The sequence below is a fragment of the Xiphias gladius genome, chromosome 22 (genome assembly GCF_016859285.1).
Source record: "Xiphias gladius isolate SHS-SW01 ecotype Sanya breed wild chromosome 22, ASM1685928v1, whole genome shotgun sequence".
In the NCBI taxonomy this organism is placed as follows: Eukaryota; Metazoa; Chordata; class Actinopteri; order Istiophoriformes; family Xiphiidae; genus Xiphias; species Xiphias gladius.
The window spans coordinates 14587224-14600349 of NC_053421.1; the positions used below are offsets into that span (position 1 = coordinate 14587224).

Below are 13126 nucleotides of genomic sequence, written 5' to 3' on the forward strand. Positions count from 1 at the left end.
AATACAAGAGTCATGATAATAAACATCTTTTATCTGATTCCTCTGTATCTAATTGCATTACCTGTATTATTTGTCTTTGATGAAGTCTCATTTTGAATTATGTTTTGCATAATGTCTTGTGAGACCTTGTCCCATCTCACAGTAGAACTGTTATGAGCATGTACCTCTCCTCCCCATCGTGAGAAGTGTTCCTACCTGGGGAACAGAGGTGACAAGACAAACTCATATTGTCAGATAGTACCTACCTTTGTTACAGCTCTATCCTATTAACCTACAAGATGGGCACGTCAGCTTCGGGAGGTGGATGCACATACAGTGGGGGTTCTACTTTCTCATCTGTCTTCATTAAAAGCAGCGCACCACTGGGGGAATTGGAAAATCAACATAGACAGTGCTGCTAATTTATGTATTCATCATTGTTTCTACATGGGAAGCTTTGTTTGTCACTGTTCTCCATGCACAATGAAGCTACTCACCAGGCTGATTAACTCGCAGGATCCACACCAACTAGTTCTTTATCGGAAATGGTTTTATTTAAATATAAATATGTGTACAAAGGTACAGGCAACGGTAGCTCATTTTTAGCAAATAAAATTCTTAATACATTATTAAAAGAATAAACAAACAAATGGCAATTAGTCGTGTTCCAAAAAAAGCATAGTAACTTCATTCAATGATTGACGAACAACTTACAGAAGAAAATCCGTGGAGCCAAATAAATCAACCAAGATAGATACATATGTATATAAAGATAATTTACAATAGAGCAGCTTACACGCTGTACATTAAGGCTTATATAAAATATAAAAATAAAGACAAGCGATGATGTTTGCCTCTTCACTTTAAGTGACATTTGTTCTATCATCAGGCTGCCTGGTAACAGCTTTTTAGACAAATGGCAGTACAGGCATTCATACTGAAACTTCCAGGAAGAGGAATACAACTGGGCCAGGTGCATAAACCAATGTCTTAAATATGAAATGGACATGAATACAAACGCTGAAGATTTTCACTAGACACATCATTTGCATGCAACAGAGAGAAAGTATGGGCTCAGCCATTTGTACAGATACTTAGTGTTTCAGGGTAGTACTGTTTCTTGTAAACATATTGAGACAATTTGATTGAGTTGTAAAACTTGAGAGTTTATGGTCCACATTAGGACTGCCTTACACATCTTACCCCACCTGAGCCTGCTGAAGACGCTGCATTCATTTTCAAGTTTATTTCAAGTTCAAGATTGCCACCATTTTCCAAACCGCCAATTTTGATTGTTCTGGTAATAGCCTATTCTTCATTTTACAATCGGAAAACACAGCAGAAAACAGTATCAGGGGTAGGACAGCAGTATTCTGCCTCAGCTTGTTTTCCAGTGTACGATTATCACCATCTTTGGGTTTTCATGGCCTTACCTTGTCCATCTTGGTACAACACACAGTTAACATATTATCCTTCATAAGAATGAAGGCTAAAACACACATTCTCTTCATAGCTCCTTCTTTTATCCACCGGTAAGCAACACTGCTAAGTCCAGCATGTTATGGTTATTATCCGAAGCTCCGGGAATACAGCTGAGGCCAGAAGTATTCCACTGATGATTAGACTCTTCATACAGTACAGTGCCTGTAGCACTTGTTGGTCAGTAGAGCTAGCCTGTTGTGCAGAATAGTTTATGTCTGTCTCTGTGGATAGCTCAGTCTTTTGTTGATGATAGAGACACAAATGTGCTTAAAATTCTTTTTGCATGCCAACAAAACATCAAATGACAGACAAAAATAGTTTGTTCATATCTGTTTTTTTTTCCTCAAATATGTCTTAGCTTGTAGTATCTTCTTTCAAAGTATTTTAGAGGTCATGTTTGATATTTAGTGTTGACACAAAATAAACTCTGGAATGCAGGTAAACAGCTACTCCTGTCGTTTTGTCCACCCAAATTCCGGAGATGCATTTGATTTATTCTTTAATTGGCCCTTGCACTGACAGAATATCTCCACAGGTTTGGGTGGTCATCATGTAGAGATAACCTGGTGAGGTATCACACTGTAATCATAAGTTTGACTTGAACATCACAATCTGCTGAATTCTCCAGCTCAGGAGCTCTACAGATAGCATTATCGTAGATCCTGCCATCCGACACAACGGGTTGGTTATGCCAAAACCTAAATCACGTGACTCCCTCCAAATACTGTCCAAACATGTCGTTAAAGGACTGTCCAAGTAAAGAAAGTCTCTGTTCATGTTAGTCCAGCCACACATGAATGTGGAGGTGAGAATAGTTATCTACTCACTGCACCTGTACTATTCTTTTCTCCAATTTTTTTCTGTCCAATCAGACATGAGTCTGCATACGTTGTGAGGGCCGGCCATAGTCAGACTGCTGGGAGGACACTTGTGAGGAGGCATAAGAGAACCGAGATGAGCTGGACACCTTGCTGGCCTGATCTGACTGGTCATATGCATCCACCTTCTCATAGGAAGCGGGCTTGACATAGCTGGTGAAGGCGCGACCGTAGGTAGCAGGTAAGTAAGCAGAGCCACTGTAGAGGGGGTCAGTGGGATAAATGCTGGCTGGCTGGGCAGGCTGCTGCTGGGCAGCTTGCTGCTGTTCATATGAGGTTCTGCTTGCTGTGGTGGTTGCGTATCGGTGGGAGAAGTCATAGATACGTGGCTGTGTGCCATGCTGACCATAAATGGGGCTGGGGGAGGGCAGCTGCGAAGGAGTGTAGACGGGCCGAGAGTTGGGCACATATTCAGAGAAACCACTGCTGCGGACATGGCGGTCTTCATGGCCACGGACATTGTAGTAGCCATTGGTGGGGTCCTATGAGGGGGAGAGAAAAAAACAAATCAGCAACTTATACCCTTACAGTATCATGTATAATGGATGAAAATAATGTATACCTGCTTTTTTGAGAGTTTTTATTCAACTAAGTGTTTTAAGTTTTACCTTGATGTCCGATCTTTCATCCTCCTCCTCTTCCAGAAGGTCACTGTGTTCTGTGCGCGATGTCCCAGGAGACTCGCTGCTGTTCGGAGCCTGATGGAAGACCAAGCATTTTTGAAGAATTACTAGGATGAACAAGACCTCGCTTGAATAAGAACATAATTAAGTCTAAGCATTACGGTACAGTGTTAATGTGAATTTTCCCAAACCATCAATAGAGACATCTGGCATAAGGAGATGGTGAACAAAGAAATTTACCATGGGCTCTTTGACATCCTCCTCGTCATCATTGACACGTGTAGCATTGTGATCACTGTGAACAATTTGAACTCTGATGTCACTCTTGGAAAGACGAGTGCACCTTTTACCTAGGGGGATTGAAAAGTGTTTTATTTGACAATGCCAGGCAAGCTTGTATGTCAAAATTTACATGACAAATTATGAAAATAGCACAAAAATTGAACGAAAACTATTCAATTTTCAGCTCACAAATGAGAAAGACTTTAATCTGTTTGATTTTAAGAATTGGCTGATGACCCAATTGCCCATACTAACCGTTGAGCTCACCTTTGCCTGTGTGCCTGCAGCAGAGGGAGACCAGAGTGATCACGCAGATGAGCAGGACACAGCCTCCACCTACTGCACCACCAACAATTATCAACATAGGCAAGGCTTCTGTAACAATAGCAGTAATAGAAGAAAAATGTGGAGTAGGGGGTGGGGGCAGATAATTGTCAGGAGAAAGGGAGGGATGAAATGAGAGATGGTACAGCATAAGTTTCAGTGTCAGGAACGTGCAGATCAGAGCAAAAGAAAGAAATGGTTCCATTCATTTGTCTTGCTAATCCCAGAAATGTCAGCGCCTATATAAATTCATCTGCAGTGAGCCCTGGCCTGCTCACAGCTAGTGTATGCTCATGCGGACAATCTGGCATCCCACAGTCTGGCTATTGTCTCTAATCTCTCTGAGAGAAGGGTAACAAGGCCTGACATGCAATGAAGCAATAGACAGTAATCTAATTAGAGATTCCAGGAGATACCGCTGCCCATTTCTCTGGAGACCCCACTCTGCTACGTTGATGTAAATTACTGGCGAGGACCTTATTTTTGGTGTCTGCTGCAACAAAGGCTTCCACTAGCAGCAGTGTAGTAGTACTACTTCCTAATTTTAAGATCACTTAGAGGGGCTGCAGGCTGAAATGCTAAACTTGGCTCTGAGAAAGGGAAAGATAATATGAGTCCAACCACAAACACATGTGGCTTCCCCTAATTGACTTTTGTCCCCAATCAATATCTATGCTGTGGGGCAAACATATTCATTACAGGAACCATCTGCTGATTAAATCATATCGATTCGAGGAGTAAAATTGAGATAAGCACGAGACAGGAGCACTGCTTTCACCTAATCTGGCGCCCTTCGCAGCAAGGGTTGAGGGTATCCCTCTGACTTCTGTACAGGGCTCTGGTGGGGATTATTACTTCTGACAATGTGTACCTTGCTCCTTCAGTGTGACCAGGGCGGTGCCGGTGCCGAAGCGGTTCCAAGCAGTGCAGTTGTAGCGCAGTTGGAAATCCTGTGCCAGAGTCTCAGATAGCACCAGAGAAGACAGGACTCCATGGTCGCTGGTAACTGTCTGCACTGAGTAACGACCGGAAGAACCAGAGGACAGGCTCATTTCTCCAAAGGTCCACACCTGTGGAGAGGAACAAGAGGACAGACAACAGGGAGTAAGTCACTTTTTTATGAATAATTCCTCATCGGTGAGCAAAGCAGAGTCCTGCACGGATGTTTATCCTTAGATCCCCGCCTGCCGCTGACTGAACACCAGTTTCTGCTTTCTCTCTGCCGACCTCTAAGGTGCTCCGTAGCTGACACAGCTCACAGGCTCATGTTTAAGCTGCCTCCCACGTTTGCCCTGCAGGTGAGCCCTAAGGAGGGTTAGGTAGCTGCACTATGAAATAAGGCTACTCTCTGCTGTCTCCAGCACAGGGCCAGCAGGGCACCTGTCTCTCACTCCTCCTCACACCCTAATTATCCTCTCTCAGCCCAGCGTATGTTCAGCAGTTCAACGGGATCAGCCGAGCGATGCCTCTTGGGCCTGCTAATTGAATGTGGTTTGGCTGAAACCTGCAGGAAGCCGGTCTCCCACAGCTCCCCCAACTCTACAGTCTCTCCAGTCAAGCTCTGTGCAATTACAGTTGTGAATATGTGTGTGAATGTTTGTTAGCGTGCGAGGTGGAGATGTGCTCATGCAAAGGGGTCAGGGGTAAAGCTACACTGGGTAATTGCTCTCACGTGGGTGTGGCTAGGAGCAACATACAAGCTCCTAAACATAAGTGAATGACGCACAGTACAAATAAGAGGCTCACTTACAATCTTATCAGGTGGGGGGCTGCTTCCCACCCGGCATTCCAGCTTGCCCTTGGAGTGCTTGACAGCATGCTGCGTGGCATCCGCTGTGATGATAGGAGGACCTGATGTGAAGAAGAAAGAAAGACAAAGAGACCGGAGAAGAGAAATGATAAAAAAGAAAATGGATATTTTGAAATACTGACCAATACCAAATTGTCAGATACTAATTTTAGTGCTGCTTATTCAACAGATTGCTCCAAACATTGAAGCAACTTTGTGAACTTTCAAATGAAGACTCTCACCATTTACAGTTAAAGTGACATCTCTTTCTGCAACTCCAATCCGGGGTACGATGGCCTTGCAGGTGTAGGTTCCAGCATCTTCCTGGGTAACAGCCTTCAGCTGCAAGGTGTTACCATTACTGAGCACCTAGTGAGAGATCCAGAGAGACAAGTGAGAAGTGTGTTAGAGAGAGAAAGCACGAGAAAGAGCGAGGTGTAGGGGGAGAAGAGGCAGACAAAGGAGACTGGGACCTTTATCAGTGGCCCACTCATTTCAGAGTCGGCACAGATGGAGGGCTGACCATTGTAACAAATGCTGGTGGTTTGAGTTTAATTTCATTGTGAAGAGCTTTAATCACAGCATTAAGCAATCCAGCCACCGCTGAGTGACCGTTCTGCTGGGGAGATTGTTGTAATTAAATAGTAGGTACAGAGTGGAGCGTACTATGGTGTGAGTGGGCCCTAGCCTTTGGAGCTGCTACACTCACTCACTCCTTAGCTCATTGATCCTGTCATTCCATCAAGCTGTGATTAATCCATTAACCCCCCCCATACCCCCCCCCCCATATCCACCCTCTCACTCTCTCCAATTTTTTATTTCAACACACTTACAGAGTAACCCAATTAATCCATTACTTGTGGCTGTGTGAGGGACAGTGGCAGTGGGTGGATTAGAAAAATGTGTGCATGTTTCCCTCACTGGGGCTGAAAGCATTCACTCTTTGAGATGACAGCATCACTTACGCCATCCCGCAACATTCTTTACTGGGGGAGTTTTCGCCTCAGAAATTATATTAGCTGCCAGGAGAGAAGCTCCTATGGGATGTCTCCACTGATGGCGCGTGCGCTGAAAGACTTTTACCAGGATGATGTAAAGTAAAGGTGGAAATGTCCCATTTGTTCAACCTATGAAACTGATTTTTAGGTAATGGATATGCCTTTTTAATGTCCGCGAAGGAGAGATGCCACTCTAAAAGATGCTGTACACATTGTAATTCTGTTAGTTTGAACCACACCTTGGCTCACTTGTTGACTGATTGATTGAATGATCGATTGATTGAGTAAGAGTTATGAAAGCATGTCATGTGCCTTGACGATGCTGAATGAATCTGTCAGTGGACAGACAGTTTTCTGCCAGAGGCTTTAGCCCCTAGGGAGCATGGTGAGAGAAGTTGCTGAAGCTTCAGCCTGAAAAAGAATGTGTGGTGGAAAAGAGGGATTCATGCCTCAAGGCCATGTGTGAATATTTCTCTCTGGAAGGATGGTGTTGAGGGATGGTGTTGAAGCTTTACCACCAAGATAAGGTGTTGACTAGTGTTTGTTGCCTTACCACGCTGGAGCCCTGCTTCGTCCAGGCCAGGGTCAGAGGAGGATTTCCAGTCCATGCACAAGTAAAGGATGCATCCATCCCTATATCCACTGTCATTGGCTTTGGCTCTGACAGCAGTCTGGGGCCAACTAGTGGGAAACAACACAGACAGCCAGATACAATCAATAAGAGACTGCTTTTAAAATAACACATACCTCTAGAAAATCTCAAAATACCCATCTTAGCCACATTGTATACAATGTTTGCCTCAAGTCAAACTCACATTGGACATCGACCAGCGTGCTGACATTTGTGCTGCCCACCGAGTTGGACACCTCACAGGAGACAGGGTCAGTGAAGTAAGAGTAGTCCACTGTCACTTCAAGGCTGTCCCCATTGGCTTCAGAGATGGGAACTCCTCCTTTTGACCACCTGGGACGGATGAATAATAACATTATACAGTTGCATTAGTTCAGGGAAGGTACTTAGCCATGTGTTTCAAAGTGGCTATTAGCTGATTCATGGCTTGTGCCAATCACAATCAAACACTGCCAATCAAGCAGCCAATTTATTAATTTGATATATCTACTAAACACGTGACATCGTTGAACTGCTGTGCTTGGTGTCTGCTCTACTCTAGATGGCATGTTTGCAGCTTATCATATCTTGGAATAGTTAAAAGATTGTACTGTGTCATGTCAGATGTTAATATCTGTTGGCTCTATGTGCAGGGTGCAATCAGAGTGAACAATTTAGATAACAGCAAGGGATGGATACCTGTATCCAGTGATTTCAGGATTGGCCGAAGCAGAGCAGATGAAGAGAACCTTGGCTCCCTCGGTCACAGTCTGAGGCTGGACTGATAGAGTCACTGAAGGAGGGTCTGTGAGTAGGACAACGTTTTTTCCCATGTTACTATCAGGACTGTATGATTTGGGACTTTGTTGGATTTAGTAATTGCTACCATTCATCTTTTAAGAGAATCAAATGTGCTTTACAGCTTACTGCACATAGCATACACTCTGCTACAATGTTTTGATGGTGGCTTTTATAGGCAAGCTGATGCCAGGACACTCACGCTGGACATTGATAGTGACTGATGTCTGTCGTCCAGCAGGGGCAGCTGGGTTAAGAACCCTGCAGGTGTAGGTGCGTCCAGAGTCACTATCCTCTGGGATGATTGGAAGCATACTGACAGCCGCCTCCCTCTTCCCATCCTCCATCAATGTCTGTAGAGTTAGGCAACAATGAAAACCGAACAACAGTTTACAAACTATTTTTAAAAAGAGACTCCATTACAATCAAGGAGAACTGAAAATCAGCTCAATGTCGCACAAGCAAGTCACTTACCATTTGTGATCGCACCACTTAGGAATATCTCTATGACACTGCAGGTCCTATTTGCTCATGTGTGAGGCATTAAAATTGCCATCTTGTTCTTTGGCATGGCAGTTAAATCACATATTTTATGATGCAGCAGGGATATTGTGCTGTTCCCACATTTCTGAGAGTGTTCCCTGTCAGCGCTCCTTGTTTGTCATCATCTTTTAAATCTATTTACTGCTCACAGAAATCAATACGCCTAAGTGAGGAAAGGTGTAGATTCTGAGGATATGGCTCACTGCTCTCTCAATTTCTCCCTCTCTTCCTCATACACATACACATTCACATACACACAAGAAAAAAAAAAAACGTGATGGCCAAGGTGCCTGTGTTTTTTTGGGTGATGACAGTGAAGAAGAAGTGTCACACATCATTGGAAAAGAGCAAGGACAAGCTGAGCCTTTTCCCTGGACAGCCAAATCAATGGACCAGGCCTTTCAATTCCTCAGCCAGACACACAAAGAGCATTTTTATGCTAGATCAAATCACATCACTCCCTATCACCACCCCTCACTTAGACAAAGCATTCTCTACCCCTCACTTGTTAAAGTTGGAAATTCTCTCTGTTAACTCTACCTTCTTTCTTTCCTCTCCCATTCCTCCTCTCCTCTCCTCTCCTCTCCTCTCCTCTCCTCTCCTCTCCCCTCCTCCCTTCCCCCTCCAATCCTCTTCCATCCCTTCTCACTGCGGGCTCTCGCCTCCTTAAATGTGGCGTTTAGCGTCGTTTAGGGTGGTCAGAGAGCATGAAAAATGTGACACTTTCCCAGCCATGGCTGGCTTACGCTCCGGCACATCCCCATTGTGTTTCTGCATTGTTGTGGGTGATTTCTTCTCTGCAGAAACTCTACTGTATGAAACACTCATGCCTGTCTGAGCTTTGGCATGCTCCAGTTATGCTGTAGTGTCGCTGCATTAGCAAGCAAAGGGGGGTGGAGGGGATTTAGTGAGTGCGGGGGGAGGCAGAGGAGGGGTTGGGGGGGGGTCAGGCATGAGTGAAAATGGGAGGGGGACTGCAGAGAGTGAGCGAACACATTTTGTGAGAGAAGGGTGGTAATAGAAAAAAAATGTGAGAGACCATGGAAGAAAGATGAGAAAAATAAAACAGAGAAATGGAAGAAAAAGAGAGGGAGTATTATACCCTAAGAGAAAATATTTCTGTTTTGAATAGCTTTGCATTTATTTCTGCCCGCTGTTACATTTTGTAATATTGTGTGGGTGTTAGTGATTGAATGATAATGCTGGGCAAAGATCTGTGTTCACTGTACCTTGGAATAAATTGCAGTCTCCATGACCTCTCCATCTCTGTACCAGGTGATCTCAGCAGCAGGTTTAGCTCCTGAGGCTCTGCAGGTGAGGTTGTGTGGTGTGTAGGCCTTAAGACGTACAACAGGGCCACCTTCCACCACAGGGTCTGAAGGAGGAACTGTAAAGCAGAACAAAAATACCATTCAAAACAACAACAACAACAACAAAAAAAAACTCATTGCAGCTCCAGGCCAGCGCAGAGCCACAAAGAAGTCATACTGATATTGAGCTTGTTGCTGCTCTTAGCTCAGCGTCAATATGGCACAGAAATAAAAGAGGCAAACAATATTTTCTTATGGCCATGTGTCTGTTTAACAAGGTGTAGTTTAAGACAGGAGGAAAGACCAAGAACAGTTGTCCTTTGAGAAAAAAACACACTCAACCTTATTTTTTGTCCTTTCTTGGGACTAGCATTATTACTTTATTGGCTCTTACTTTTGCAGAGTGATGTTTCAACTGAATTGCTTATTTGTTCATTTATTTGCATGGTTTTGCACGCACCACTGGCAAGCCAAGCGTGCCACCCCTGATGGAGGCGTCTATCTCCCCAACCAATAAGAGAAGGCATAAACATGGGGTTTGTGCTGGCCTTTCTCGCTCCCTCCACCGAACCAATTTCACTGTGTGTATCTGAATTGTCAGAGGTCCTTCCGCTGCTGCAGCATGGACACTAATGGAATCCGAGTGCTAGGTGATTTTAATTTCCATGCCGATTCCCCTGACTGCACTCCCGCGGTTGACTCCTTTGACTGTGCAGGATTGCTTTGGTCTCATCTGGCCACATTGATTTACACACACACACACACACACACACACACACACACACACACACACACACACACACACACAAACACACACAAACACACACACGCAAACATATGCGCACACACGCACACACGCGCATACACACACACACACACACACACACACACACACACACACACACATGCACATGGACATGCACACGTTATACAGGTATGTGCACAACTTTCTTTGCAGCCTCCGCACAAACATCTTTATGGCTGTGTGTGGGCATGTGATGACCACACTTCTTTGTACTGCTCTGTGCAGCTTTGACAGTGACAATAGACACAGGAAGGTGGGCTGATGGACAGGGGTAAGCTGTCTGAATCAAATCATTTCGTTGAAATTTTCCGAAATTCTACCTGTGATCTCAATCTGCTTGCCTTTCCAATTTAGCTGTGCCGCTTGTCACCTCGCCTCAATGAACACAGAATACACATCTTAATGGCAACAGATCCAAGGATAGCAGTCTCTGTGGCGAAAGCTGTGCATTGTGTTGTGGCATAAGTTGTTGCATCGTGCCTGTATAATCGTCCCCTCTGAGTTTTCCCCTCTTTATGTATAATACTTGCTTGTAGTTGAATATATGGACTAATGACAGGACTAATTAATGGAGTGATATTCCTTTGCATGCCACCAGATGCCAGCAGTGCTTTGCCGATTCCAATTCCCGCAAGACCTGGCCCTCCTCCTCCTCCTCACCATCATTCCAACCCCCCACCCCTGAACGTCTGTGTGAAGAAGTAGATCACTCACATCACGTTAATGTAAAAACCGCCTTTCGGTTGACAAATGTTGTGGCTCACTGTAAAATGTGCTAACTGTGCAGACCCTTACTTTCAAGCGACTGCGCAAGTCATTTGTGACTGCAGCAATCACATTATCCTAAACGTCCACAGCCTTGATTATCGCTATTGAGAGCAAAGGGGTTTCCTTTTTTTTCTAGCCGAATCTCTTGGCTGAGCCTTGTTTGGTTTGAATTACACTTTCAGGACATGATTTTTTAGCAGGAAATTAGATTTACAACAGGGTTATCTTTGAGTGCTGATAAGAAATTATTCTATGAATTGCAAATCACTTGAAGACTATTTTCATGTATTTTTTTATTTGTCTATGTCAAGATTATTTTTTGTGTATTGAACTTTCGTTATTTGTATATTTGTCTACATGCTTCTGTATTTTGTGATGAAGACACTCCCCTTATTGTTCCCAAGCGCTGCCAGCCTGCCGGCCTTGGCACAAGGGCTGGCTGTGAGGATCATGTATGAGCTGTGTATCTTACCTAGTACAGTGAGCTTGGCACGGTGGGAGCGCAGTCCCGCCTGTGTAGCCTGACACTCATACACCGCGTCATCCGCCAACTCTGCTGAATCGATCAGCAAGCTGTGCTCGCCTGATAGTGGGTCGCCCATTAAGGAATAGCGCGTCCAGCCTGCATGAAGCCAGCACAGAGAATAGAGTCAGGGACAAACAAACCAACCAACAACAAACACATAATGAAAGGACTATAAAATGAACAGACTTGTGCCTTGAACAAAGACGAGAGAAACGTGGCAAGGCTCTTTAAGACACAAATGAAAGCACGCAGCACCTCGCTGCGCCAGGCATTGAGCCGTAGTGGTAGCAGAGCAGCATGAGGCTGGAAATGCAACACGTGAGGAGGCTGCAGCATGAGGAGTCTGTCCTTTAAACACAGACACAATAAAGATGGGGTGGCTAAGGTCAAGAGGAAGCTTCTCCACCTTCTCTGTAGTCTGCCACACATTTAAATGTCAGTGCGTGACAAAAGCCAATTGATTATCCACCTTCCTACAAGACCCTTAAAATGCTAAACAACAAATTAAAGTTTGGTGTGTGCAGCAGTAGCTAACCTGTCCACATTACATTGTTCTCTCACCGTTCATTTGTGTAAAACCCTAGCGGTTGACAGAGAGAGACTTGGTCTCTAATTAGACCTGGCATTGATCTTGGTAAGACAGACAGAGACAGAGGGAGCAATAAACACACAGAAAGCAGTGGAGAAACGACAGAAAGAGTGACAGGCAGACGGGGATAATACCTGGTAGGTCTCTCTCTCCTCCCAGTGCAAGGCCGTCTTTGGTCCACTGTACCATTCCCCGGTAACCCACAATGACACAAGGTAGAGTCACTGACTGACCAGATACAACCACCTGGTCCTGGGGCTGCTGGGAGAAGTAGGCTGCTTGGGTGGCTGCTAGGGGAAGAGAGAAAAGCACACCGTGAATATCATATCTCTTAGAATTCCCGTTGTCCATGATGGTAGATGGACAATTCATACTGAAATTCACAAAATAAGTATAGAATATATAGGTACACAGAATACCGCTCATGGTTTTTCAGAGAGTGTAATGGCAGTACGTTTCTGCAGTGCCAGCAGAGATGTAGCATGAGAAGAGAGAAACTTGCACTTTAAAAAAGTGTGAAAAAGGAAGTATAAAGGAGGGCAGCCTCTCATGAAGTGGTCGGCTCACTCTACTGTTTTAATGGCACTTGCTGAGAGGATTGACAAGGCTGACGTGTGATTTTTTTTTTTTTTCTAGAAATGTAGCGTCTAAGAGTCAAGAGTCAGCTGTGCCTCATAACTTATTTAACTCTTTCCCAAGACCATATGGTTCTATACTCGTTGACATGAAGCAAACGCACTTCTGGGGAGAAAAATCTGCCACTTTTTGAGTTTGCTTTTTGTAAAAATGGATGTTAAACAATCAAATCTCCATTAAAGTTCC

General features: G+C 44.4%; 1 protein-coding gene across 2 annotated transcripts in view; it reads right to left on the reverse strand.

Moving 5' to 3' along the window:
- Positions 1–543: 543 nt before the first annotated feature.
- kirrel3l (kirre like nephrin family adhesion molecule 3, like) overlaps positions 544–13126 on the reverse strand; it is a 33145-nt gene continuing 20562 nt past the window's right edge. Inside the window, exons 2-15 of one of the 2 annotated variants that reach the window (XM_040118746.1) lie at positions 12439–12594; positions 11662–11811; positions 9536–9693; positions 7966–8116; positions 7665–7770; positions 7171–7319; positions 6909–7036; positions 5600–5726; positions 5319–5419; positions 4440–4638; positions 3512–3619; positions 3203–3312; positions 2948–3037; positions 544–2821 (exon numbers count right to left, since the gene is read on the reverse strand). In XM_040118746.1, the coding sequence (XP_039974680.1) occupies positions 2330–2821; positions 2948–3037; positions 3203–3312; positions 3512–3619; positions 4440–4638; positions 5319–5419; positions 5600–5726; positions 6909–7036; positions 7171–7319; positions 7665–7770; positions 7966–8116; positions 9536–9693; positions 11662–11811; positions 12439–12594 (2225 nt within the window). In that variant the 3' untranslated portion in view covers positions 544–2329. Of the gene's footprint in view, positions 2822–2947; positions 3038–3202; positions 3313–3499; positions 3620–4439; positions 4639–5318; positions 5420–5599; positions 5727–6908; positions 7037–7170; positions 7320–7664; positions 7771–7965; positions 8117–9535; positions 9694–11661; positions 11812–12438; positions 12595–13126 lie in introns of both variants that reach the window. The other variant, XM_040118745.1, reaches the window with a different exon arrangement.